Source organism: Lathamus discolor, chromosome 2 (genome assembly GCF_037157495.1).
Source record: "Lathamus discolor isolate bLatDis1 chromosome 2, bLatDis1.hap1, whole genome shotgun sequence".
NCBI classification, from domain to species: domain Eukaryota; kingdom Metazoa; phylum Chordata; class Aves; order Psittaciformes; family Psittacidae; genus Lathamus; species Lathamus discolor.
Window position 1 is genome coordinate 57,327,270 of NC_088885.1, and position 12,422 is coordinate 57,339,691.

The 12,422-nt window shown below is 41.1% G+C and overlaps 1 protein-coding gene across 1 annotated transcript in view; it reads right to left on the reverse strand.

Annotated features, from left to right (window-relative positions):
- The window catches only part of OBSCN (obscurin, cytoskeletal calmodulin and titin-interacting RhoGEF), a 185,376-nt gene that overhangs the window by 23,943 nt on the left and 149,011 nt on the right, over nucleotides 1-12,422 (reverse strand). The window contains exons 95-98 of the mRNA XM_065666939.1: nucleotides 4,865-5,122; nucleotides 2,365-2,488; nucleotides 1,897-2,024; nucleotides 1,427-1,539 (exon numbers count right to left, since the gene is read on the reverse strand). Of these exons, the coding sequence (XP_065523011.1) occupies nucleotides 1,427-1,539; nucleotides 1,897-2,024; nucleotides 2,365-2,488; nucleotides 4,865-5,122 (623 nt within the window). The remainder of the gene's footprint in view (nucleotides 1-1,426; nucleotides 1,540-1,896; nucleotides 2,025-2,364; nucleotides 2,489-4,864; nucleotides 5,123-12,422) is intronic.

A 12,422-nucleotide genomic window follows, 5' to 3' on the forward strand; every position in this document is an offset into this window, starting at 1 on the left:
AGTTACAGTAAATCACTCCATGGCAGCCCCAGCTCAGTGCTTGATGGCCATCAGAAAGTACCAGATGTTAGAAATCATTAGGGAAGAAATGAGTAAGACAGAAAGCATCGTCTTATAAATCCTTGGTTTGCCCAGTGTGTGGTACTGTTGCAGCAATGTTCTTTCTGTAACATCTTCAGACGGAGGGTTGACAGAGCAAGTTGAAACTCTTCAGCCTGGAAGTGGGGGGCGTCCACCAATATGACATGATAGAGCTGTGCAGAATTATGAATAGCCTAGTGAATAGGCAGAGATAACTTTTCCTTGTACAAGATATAAGAACCAACACATGAAGCTGGTGGCAAATATGTACACAACAGCCACAAAAGAGGTGGCACTTCAGGCAGCATACTGTCATTGGGTTGAACTCCTTGACAATGGATACTGTACGTGTTGTGGTTTAAACCCAATCACAAACCTCGTTCACTCACTTCCCCCCCCCCCCCTTCTTGCCACCCTCCCCAAGGGCTGCCTGTTCCTGGCTTATCCCTGGCCTTTGCTGAAGCCTCTCCTCACAGGGAGGAGTGCCTCAAGGCATTTGCATGGGTGCAAGAGGAGAAGAGATAAGCATGCAGAGAACTTTACTGTGTAAAAGTTCAGCTTGCTTGCCATAACTCTGAGCTGATAAATGTCAGCTATTGCAAGAATATTGACAGGGTGTATCATACACTGTTGCCTTGTTATTATTCTTTTCAAGCTGTTCGGGTGTGTGCATGTGGGAGGGGGTACTTTGTATTTTTGCTTGTGGTTTTTAAGGTTATTTTGTTTGTCTGAGTAGCCCATCTTTGCACTTCCCATACCGGAAAAAAAAAAATAAAATGGAATAAAACTGTGTGTACAAAGCAGTTGAATAGAAGAGTTACAGACAATCGCTACAGAGCAGCACTGGCTCATTTTAGGGACGTGACAATACTCTGACAAATCATCAGTTACTTCTCTTTCCTTCCTATGTGATATTCATTGTCCTTAGTCACACTTATTTTACCAATTAGCTGCAGAAAAGATACAGTCACATTGGAACTGGGATTCACATTGGAAGTCACATTGACAACTGGAATTAACCACCCTAAATCCCTTCCCTGCCCCTCAAGCTACAGCACACATCTCAATGGCTCTCAGAACAGGAACCAATCTCTTCTCCAGCCTATCTTGGTCCCCAAAATAATTGGTTGCCCGCTTGGCTAAAGAAGCTACAGTGTCACTGGAGGCAACACAGGATGAGACAACGGCTGGTGAGAACTGCAGTTGGCTCAATGGAGTCTATAGACAGGACCCAGAATCAGTGTAAGATGTGTGGGATGAAAGAGCAAAAGAAATTCCCCACAGAAGTACAGCCCTACAGTCCTTTCCGCAGTCCTTACTCAGCCAGAGAAAATTCTGCACTTACCCTAAACCACAAAACGGTGGGCTGAGGGGTTCCTTCAATGACTGCCTGAAATTTGGCACGCTCACCAGAATTCACCTGCACATCCTCTATCGTCACTTGCATATAGGGAGGACCTGGTGAGACACAAGGTTTTGCTGCAAGCACAACACAATAACTTTACTCATAGTGTGATTACATAGGTTCAGTTACTCAAATGGGGTTTGTTGGACTGACCATTTAGGATATAACGTTAGCTTAATGTAAAATCAAGAGATATCACAGCAATATATTTACATTTCTTTATACCAGCATTACTTTTAGGCTTTTTATCTTCATGATGCTCTATTACTTTTTGTTTAATAAACAGTTGCTGCTGAAGAAATGGAAGCACTATTAAAAAAACCCAAACCACAACAGTCAGCAGAATTTATTACCCAAAGAGAAGACAAAGGCAATTCTGGGAGTGGGAAAGGGAAACAAGGTTTTCTTACTTGTTGGGGGCTTCTCCTCAGTCTTATACACACAAGTTCTTTCTGTGGTCTCAATATAAACTTCACTGTGTACATCCCAGACCACATCTCCTTCTCTTCTGTACCAGTCCCCTGTCTCTGGTGATGTTCTTTCACAAAGACCAAGAGAAAAGATCATTACATAGTCACATACAACTACAGACACGCAGGATCACACCCTGCCATTGATCTGTGTGTTTAACCACCACACAAATGATAATTTACTTAAAATTAATGCAAGAAGAATTGTGTTTTGGAGGAATTATTTTCTCTTCAACCTTTTCTATCCTTCTTGCATAACGCATGTGTGAACAGAACTCTAAAATAAAAATAACAAACCTATAAGAATCAGTTCAAGTCACCACTTACTTCCTCCGCCACAGAGGATTTGCTTTTCTTACAACAAAGCCTGCCACATTTGGGAATCTGTATATTGAGATGGGTATTTACCTGGTAATAGGAACAGTGCGCTCCTGAGTGCTTTCCTCACCATGAGCTGTCTTTTCACTGGAAGGACTGGGAGTGGGCTTTGGCACACTTGGTTCTTCAGCTGGAATCTGCCTTTGTGCTTTGTCTGGCAGCAAAAATAGGGCAAGTTATACACATCATCTATGACAGCACACCTGAAACCCAGAGCAAACCTTTGGAGCCATCTCTAGCCTGCCTTGTGTCAGAACCACATCTGTCAGCTGACCATATTAAGCAAAGGGCTTGAATAACACAAGCGAGACTCAACAGGGGCATATTGCTGACTGGGAAAAACTAAATATTCTGTAAGGAAACACACAGAGACAAAAATAAGAAAGGCAGTCAGTAGGGACAAGAACAAATAGGGTGACTGGAAGGATAGCATGAACTCAATGCATCCTTTATAGGAGATAATTTAATGGTATTTGACTTCCAGCTCATGGCTATGATGAAATCATAGAATCATTTAGTTTGTAAAAGGTCCTTAAGACCACCAAGTCAAATCATTTACCCAGCACTGCCAATGCACCACATCTACACATCTTTTAAATACTTCCAGGGATGCCCAATGTATGACGTATGTACACATGAATGCTTCAGTTAAACACTGCATTCTTGACTCCTTGGTGCAGTCACAGACAGCATCAGTGAAACGAGTAAGGTTACATCAGTGTAAGACTGATGTGGTCACGGCAGATCCTGGGTGGGGATACAACTAATACAGAAATAAGATGGAGGTCTGTTAATATGGAAGATGTTAGATGTTAGAAAGTCAGCATTGGTGCACCTCCACTGTGTTCTTTGAAAATGTCCTTGTACAACTCTAAGTTACGCTAGAACTAGTTTTGGCATTTGGGGCTTATAGGAACAAGAAAACAAAAGGGTGGTGAAGCTTGATGGCAGTCCAGGTATTGTTCTTCTTTTATTATTAATTATTTTATCAGGTATATCTTCAAAACCTGGTTTGATCTTGCATTCCAGAAGTACCTGATTGTCTTGTATTGTTCATTGTAGTTAACCTATAGGATAAAGTGCATCACCTCTTTTTTCATCTGAGGAGAAAAGATTAAATCGAGAGGAGTCTTGTGCCCAACAGGAAGAGCCTCTTTAAGAAGCACTCGAGGGATGTTTGGAACTGGCTGATTTTGGAAAAAAGGCATCAGTTTTCTAGAAATCCTATAAAATAGCTCTATTGGGATGGAAAACATGGTTAGATAAGGCATTACTGGCAGGGTCAGAAATCCCAAATTGGTGGGATTGTGCTTTTCTATTGCCAGCACGATCAAAATATTTGCCTTCTTTTTATTCAAAGCATGTGATGATAGGGACAATTGTCAAGACTCCTTCTTATTAAAATAATTCTCTATGTTAATAATATGTTTAGTTTTCTCTAAAACTGAAAGGATGAAAGGACTGCAAAACCACCTCATTCATTGTCATACTATCTCTGTAGTTTTGACTAAGGAAATAATCTGCCAGTTGACATATTAGTTATGATTTTTGAGTCATCCCACTTCACAAGAGGATTATTTTCATAGATGATTTCCTACTAGAAAGGAAAAAAGGTCTTGCAGCTCTGCTATTTTTAAATGTAGTTATTTTGTGTCTGATTCCACAAAATCTATTTCTACCTTTGTTAAGTTTTAGACAAGAATATCTCTTTTTTTTTTTTTTTTTTTAAAGCAGCATCTGAAGTTTGAGGGCTGAAGGCTGCTTGACATTGTCGTTTTAAGTCAACACTGGTGAAAGACAGTTACTCTGACGACACAGACAGCTTAGACAAGTAGATATGGCAGAAAAGGAGGGAAACTGGAAGGGTTGCTGCTCATTCATGTTTTGGGTTTGGGTTTGGTTTTTTTTCAATAATGCCAAGACAGAAGACTTGTTCTGGCAACACAATCACACATAATGGTTTTAATAACACAGAAACTGATAAGGAGTCTACCAAGGCTCCAGAACCAGTAACATGCAGGTGAACTTGATACACTCAACATCCTATAAAGTCTGACAGTTGATACAGGAGTGTTAAACACATTTCCAGCTTGTTTATGGCAAACAATAAAAGAAGAGTGACCTCCTTTACCCTCCCTACCAAATAAAAAAGCAAATGACTTCTATAAATAGAAAGGTGGAACCCCACCCCCTGTTTTCCCCAAAAAAACTTTGAAGCAAGCCCTGGGTCAAAAGCTTAAATGTGAAAAAAGAATCCCCTATCCCTTCATTTTGGGCAGGTGATGAAACAAACTCTACTTCGGGCACAGTTTTCTGTTTCCAGAAAGATATGCCCTAAACTTGTATCCAACCTAACCCCAACCCCCCCCCCCCCCCCCCCCCCATGTTTCTTTGGGTCTGAATGTCCTCTCTTTATCTTCAACTGCTCAAAACACAACAAAACAGAAAAATGAGGTGGGCGGGAATCATTATTGGTTTGTTCTTTCTCTTGATTCCCATGGGACATTTTCCAGATTCATGCCAAACCTACCATGCCCTCCAGCAGTCTGGGTTTGTGTGCTGGCTTCATGAACTACCCCAGAAGACCGAGCTGCTGTTTCTGAGAGGTCTGAAGGAATGTACCCAGGAAGGCCAAGGCCACCAGTTTCTTCTTGCATGCCCGGGGGAAGAGTCACCAGCATTGATGCGGTGTCCACGAGTTTCTTTAGAGCTTTCTTGATCTCCTTATCAGCACGCTGAAGTGAGGCCTGGACAGAAGTCTCCATCTCTGACTGTGGGAAAGTCATTCCTACAGACAAGAACAATAGCTTTTCTCTCTTTAGGGTAAAAAGGAAACAGCAGTATCTTCTAACCCATCGAAATATTTGCAGAAGTATCATTTTCCCTTCCTGGAGCAAAGAGCTGATGCAGAAATGCTTAGTCCAGCAAGACAGAACGTAGCTAAGACTTCAAATAAGAAGGTTGGCACTACACACTTCAGAAAGACATATCGCACCAGGCTGAGGACACTGCACACACACATACACACACCCTCTCTCTGACATCAGAACAAAGGATCTTCCACTCTTCAACACTACGTTGGCTGCTCTGTCAAAAATACCTTTATTAAGATCAATGAAATGAACCCAGCAGTGACCCATTGCACTGATACATATCCTATGTGCAAGGAGGATGTTATTCTCACAGGAAAGGAGAAGGAGTTTGCAAGTACCAGCCTCATCAATGACTCTGGAGAAGGGCAGAGGAAAGAAAGGAGGGCTATACTGCTTTGTGAGCCTAAGTGTGAGAGAAATGCTACTTCTTGCTCTAGAGTAATGTATTTTTCCTACTTTACAGTATCTGAATATTTTTGGTGGGATTTGCACTAGAAGGTACCTGGGACTTTGAAATTAGTACCAGACTATGCTTCTAGACTCATGTGGCAAAGTCACCTGGTTTGTACAGTAATGCACAGCAATTTTGTCTAAGGAAGCATGATACAGAGAAAGATATAACTCCTGCCTCAAGAAACTCACTATCTTGAAGGCAGAGAGAAGACAAAAGCTTCCCACACATCAAGATGGATCTTCAAGCATCTGTCTTTTCATAATGGTCACCCAGGAGAGAAATACCATGGTCTCATCCCCAGATAGTACTGGTAGAAGAAGCCAGGCTAGGCTAGGATCATAGGAACTCAGGAGCTCATCTCATCCGATCTCCTGCCCAGTACACCTTCTGCAAGAGGCACAACAAAGGGTCAGACAATATCTAGGACAACCCTCAAGTGACCATTAAGACAGATAAATGCATGCCAGACTAAGACAATTTATCATGATCATGACGTGATTGCCTGCCAAGAGCACAAACTGGAGTCGTCATGTAGTTCAAGAAGAAGTAAGAGCACTTGCACACAAATGGCTCTGACTTAATGTTGTTCACACAGAAGCATGTCTTGTAGCTGTCTTGATTCTGCTGCTATACCAGCCTTAAGAAATCAAATTCCCATGATAGATTTAGTAGGTAAAGTTGAAGGTACATTTGGATCAGATCCCTTTGAAAATATCTCACTTGATTTTTGTTTTCAATGTCCTCCCCATGAGCATAGTGGTTATGAAATATTTCAGTTCTGGGTTTGTTGATGGAAAAAGCAAGTTTTGCTCACATGATTTCCCATGTGAGACTGCCCATCAGTGTTCATCAGCGCTGGGCTAGGCAGAAGATCTTTAAATATTTTCCTAGATAACTACTTTGATTGCCTGGTGTTCCTGTTGTGATTGCTGCCAACTGGTGATATCCTATAAGCTGGGCAGCTGCCAACATGTGAACTGTTTGGAAAGGTATAAAACACTCTTGGTATCTCTCAATGAGAAAATATATTCACAGGTATACATATACAGGTTATACATAACCACAGGTCTCACCCATGCTATTTTCCTCCCTGTTTAGTGCTGTTGCACACTGTGAGTCAAGCTGCTGACCTGAGGTACATCAAACTAATGTCACAGTAATGACACACCTGTCATGGACAGTCTGTTTCCCAATTCTAAAAACCCAACTGTGAACCTTTCTGCCTCACATCTCCTTCAGCCAATAACAAGGAACACAAGACTGACACATATTTGAAGTTCCAACCCAGCCTCAAAGAAGGACCCAAGAGTATGAGCAAAGTTGAAAATTGTTGACTCATAGATCTGAAAGTATCTCCAATACCAGGTTCTTTCACATGAACACTTCTGAAGCAGTTAATAAAAAAAGGAACCAGAGCCCAACTGCATTAATGTTCTTTGGTTTGCCACCCAGATCTTGTTGAAGTCAATGAGAGAAGAGAATGAGCTAATGGACTATCAAGTGCCGTGAACAGAGAAGAACACAGAAACCCAGTGAATTCAGTGACAGCTGATGCAAGATGTTTATTGACATAAACTCAGCATCTAACAGCATATTTGATTTTTTTTACGTGTTTTTCTTTTTGTATGTCAAGCAAACTGAAGTTTCCACTTTATCAATACCCATTTACCTGCAGGAATTCTAGTAAAACTTTCTTTGTATTAAAATTTTTAATACAGCCTTATGTTTTCATCTACAAGAAATAAACCCCCACACGTCTCATTAGTTATCTACACAGTTCAATCACTTACAAGCATAATTTTTAACCTCTAGGAAAACACTTTGAAAGTATATGTAACGAACTTTTCATAAGCCTTTCACTTTTTGAACAGTCCTGCATAGAATTTTAAAAATTCCTTTCAATTGATTCTCTTTTGAGTAGATTTCAAAAGAAAATGTAAACAGATGTTAATTGCTTCGAGCTAATGGATCAAATTATAGTTATTTCTTCTACAAACATCTGAACTGTAACCTTTCAACTTCTTTAGAAAAACCTGAGCATCAACCACAACAGGAGGAAACCTCCACATTCCTTTACACAACTTTATTATCGTTTGGATTAATAATATGTTTTTGAAGTCTATCACAGGGCAAATTCTTTCTCAGCAGTATCTGTAAATCTGAATGAAATCTACTTCCTTCTGTGAGATTATTCTAGATTGATGCTGGAATAACTGAGATCAGAATCAGGCCCCATATAAAAGAAATAATTTTAGTTTTGAAAGTATTTCCCTGTTCTATGTCTGTTCCTTTCCAATGTACAGTGCAATATATGAAAAAAGCACTAATATATATCCATCATATTGCTTAATTATAAAACAAACAGTATAAATCAAGGAGATGTTATAAAAAACCCAGGAGAGTAACATAAAAGAGGCTTGATTTCTTTCACCATATGTAATCACTGGAAAAGCATCCTTTATCATGAGGGCAATGAACGTGATATTACACGTAATATCTTACTTGGATATTGAAAGTAAAAGGCTGTGAAAGCAATATGTTCGTTTTAGTCAACACATTATCAAGGTGCAGCCACAGAAGGAAAAAACCCCACAACTTATTCTTTTCTGCAAGCACCTTTTGCAAATTCAGTCCCTGTTAGTGGGAATATTCCCCATAGGACTCCATAACAAGCTCCATAGAATTACCTAGCTGGGAAACACTGAGACAACATCATGCATACATTTCCAAGACAGAAACTCACTCAATCCTTTCTCTTTATGCTATTTAAAAATTCAGCTGTGACTGAGCATTTCTGGTTTCCCTACACCACCTAAATGAAAACGTCTTCTATTGCAACAGTATACACAACTCAGCTGGGACAAGGTGTTAGGAATTTTCACCCCATATCTTTGTCAGATAAAGAGGGCCAGTGCTTGGTCCTACTGAGATCAATGACAAACTCTTCAGCTGACTTCAACTGGGAGCAATATTTGGGCCTACAAGTTCATTTCTTTCCAGGGCTGAGCAATGTGAATGTCTGTGCAACATCCATTTTTGGTGAAGCCAAAAGGAATGGGCCATGCTTAATGCATCTTAGCCTTCCCCTCAACCAGTGATCCCACTGAAAAGCTCCAAAGAAACTCAACAGAAGGAAGCACCTCTACAAGACAAGTCAGCCTACATGGTTACAGTAATACGATGCAATTGCAACTGGCAGTGCTTCCAAGCAACCAAATACATTTTGGACACATGTGTTTTTCAACAAGGCATTTATAGTAAAGAATTCTTTTCTTTTTTATCTTTTTGTTTTGTTTTGTTTTGTTTTGTTTTGTTAAACTGTCTTTGTGCTCCTGCTACTTTGCTGTAGCTCAGTGGTGAATTCCTCTTAGCATGTACAGCAGACATTATCCCTCAATCTGTTAACAGCAATATTTCACCACTGGCATGTACAGGAGACCAAATATTCTTCCGGTAGCAGTCTTTGACAAAGACCACATCTGTGGTTCTTTGTGTTAGCATTTGATTACAGATGCAGAAGTAATTTTGTGCAGCACTTTAATCTTGTGCTGCACATTAAGTAAGTCGGTATTTTAAAATATATGGCTTATAAATCCACTACACTAGAATGCAGAATAATGAAACCTGCATCTTTAGACAACTGGGAAGTGGACTTGAAAATAGCAGTCATTTAAACAAGACAGACTTTTGCTTTTACTTGAAGTAGAAGAAAACAACGAAATCCTTGCTTCCTCAGTCAGCGGATCTTTCACCACTGACTTTAGTCAAATTAGGAATCCAACCAAAAGGTATGAGCAGCCCTTTACATCATGAGTAAATGCAGTATTTTCTGTATTTTTCATTCTGTGGCAGAAATTTTATTCAGTTTAAAATAATGTAATCAGAGGTTTATGAGTAAAATTTGTTAGAGCTAATTGGTGTCAAAAGTATATAGCTGAGTCAAGACAGTGTGAAGCTTCATGTCCTTTGGGCACACACAGTGACAGGAGATTGCTTTAGCTGTAAACAGTCCTCCTATCCTGGGCTGCTGAAGGATGCCGAAAAGCTTAGATACTTTCACTTTCTTGACAAAATAATGTAAAATTGGCACTTGAAATCATTTCTTAGTTCATGGACAAAAACACGCTTATTCATTTATATTTCTGTCATAGGCAGGAGAATCAGGCTTTTCCTAAACCTACCATCACTGCTCCACTATGGAATGATATATGTTCACCTTGACCAAAACTTTTAAAATCACAAACTCTTCTGACAGACATGTTCCCTTTAAGACTAGAAAAGCTCAACATGACATATTTAAATATATTTCCCTCAAAGGTATTCCCTTGTACATGTTACCTTGTAATCTTTGCCACTGATTCCCCTCACCTACAACAATTTTGATCAGTACTTCTTTCTAAAACGCTGCTTTCTTTTGTGTTGAAAATTATGCTTGCATCTGTTCAGCTTTGGGAGAGGTCTTCTGTGCTGATGTGCAAGGTAACGGGCTCGCCAACAGTCCCATAGCTGACGGTTCTCGTGGAAACTTCAGTTTTAAAGCTTGACTGTCCGCTGTCTGCTGAGAGTTGGACTTCAGTGCAGAAAGATGGTTTCACTGTGAAGGTGGGAGCAGGAGAAGCTGCTGCTGCTGCTGCATGCAATCCGGGTGTCACTGACATGCAGGTATCACTCACATGGAAAGAGATGTTTGAGGGGCCTACAGACTGCGCACCGGTTACTCTAGATGCTGACATGAAAATGCCCCCAGGAATGTGCTCCTCCAACTGGCTGAAAAACCTTTGCCTGGGCTTGGACGCCACAGGCCTCCCCAGATTCAGCAGCACTGGCTTCCCAATTGTTGGCTCATTAATCTCTGTCTGGAGCACGGAGATCTCGCAGGGTTTCTCTGCCGTACGGTTCTTGGCATCACACCTGAAGGTCTCGCCTTCTTCAGGAACATAATCTTCAAGATCCTCCAAAGTTAATAATTTTCCATTGTGGGTTAAGATTTTGCGGTCCCGGGTGCTAATGTCGTCTGCCTGTAGTTCCTCTGGTTCATCTACTATAATGACATTGTCCTCTTCTGGAAGGACATCTTGTATTACTTCGGGTACCTCCTCTTCAACAGGCCAAGATATGTCTAATTCATCTGCCTCTTCCTTGACCTCTGGACACGCTAGTGAGAACAGAAGTTCGTGCTGGTCTGCAGCAGCTGTCTCAAATCTGAAGATCAAAGGCTCACCCCCACAGGCAAGCAGTGGCGGAGCAACGTCTGACCCACAGTGAGCACTTGTTTCCTGTGAGAAGCTCTTTCCTTCTGTTCCATAGTCTATAAAGGAATTATTCCCTAGTTGTTCGGACCCACAAGGGAAGCTTCTGTCCTCGTTGCTGCCTTGAGGTTCTTCCTCTTCAGTTGCGTACACCAGGGGCTGGATATCAGCTTCAGAGAGGCTGTCACTGGGCAAAGATTTTGACTGTTCCACCAATTTATTGTTGGAATTGTTTGTGTTTGGATCATCTTCTGGGGAACGCCTAGGCCTTGAGCTAGGAAAAGTGAATGTTAACACCCCTGATTCATCTTTTTCTTGTTTTACTGGTGAAGAGCCTCTTTTCCTTGCAGGTTTTGGTGATTTTTTCACCTTGAATTCAATTATTTCTTCCACTTCAACCCATTTGGGCTTTTTCTCTTCTACCTTGGTCTCTTCAGTAAAATCTCTTGCTGCTGCTCCTTGCCTGTCCTCTGGTTCTGTGACAAAAAGCATGGGGACAGCAGACTTCGGTGTTGCCTCCTGCTCATATCTGTGGACAGGCTGCCTGATCTTTGAAACATAGACTGGCTCTGGAGTTGGCTCCGCTCTTGGGGAGCGGGAAGGCGAATGACCTGAAGGAGAACGTGCAGGAGAAACCCTTCCCCTTTGTCTTGGGCTCTTCACCACAGTGGTTATCGTTTCCTCTCTGATGACAGAAAGGGTTGGAATGGAGTTGGCAGGAAGATGAGACTTTCTGGGGAGCCACACTCCATCAGCACATGCTATTGTTGGTCAAGGCACTACGTGGGGTTAGTTTTGTGAGCACTATAGCTTTTGGTGAAGCATGTCATTTCGGAAGGGATACACACGCAACACACACCCACATGCCCATCTCCACTTACTTTTTGATCCAGGGAAAACACCAGTGCCCTTACCCCCAGAGGAACTGTAGCTCCATTAACCTCCTTTAGTGCCTGAACACACAATGAGTGTGTCCAGCTAAGAAATGTTCTCCTGGGTGTTACTGTATTTCATGCGTCTTCTGCTGACCATCCACTACACTACTTTGTACCCATGTAGCAGTTTCACCCAGGGATTTTAAACACTCAAAGAATTTAACTTTTTCCTGGGTATTCTTGGCTGAAATCCTGATTTCATCAAACTCAATGGCAAAATAACCTTTATTACAGTAGACTCAACAGCTTGTCTTTTTAATTAACGTAATGTATCTCTAATTTGTTTATTAAAGACTTATGAGACTAGAGATCGGCATTTTCACATGAAGAACAGTTATATTTAAAGGGCATTCCTGAAAACAAGTCATCTATACCCAAATACACTTACTTTTCGTCTTCATAATACTATTATTGCAGACACAGCCTGATCCTATTACAGCTAATTGACACAGGAGTACCAAACCAACCTGGGATGCACAATTATAATTTCTAAGTATATTTCTGCTGAGCTCACTTTAAATGTTTTGACATATTCAAAGCAGCTGGGGCTTCTCAGCATCCGTGTATACACATCTTG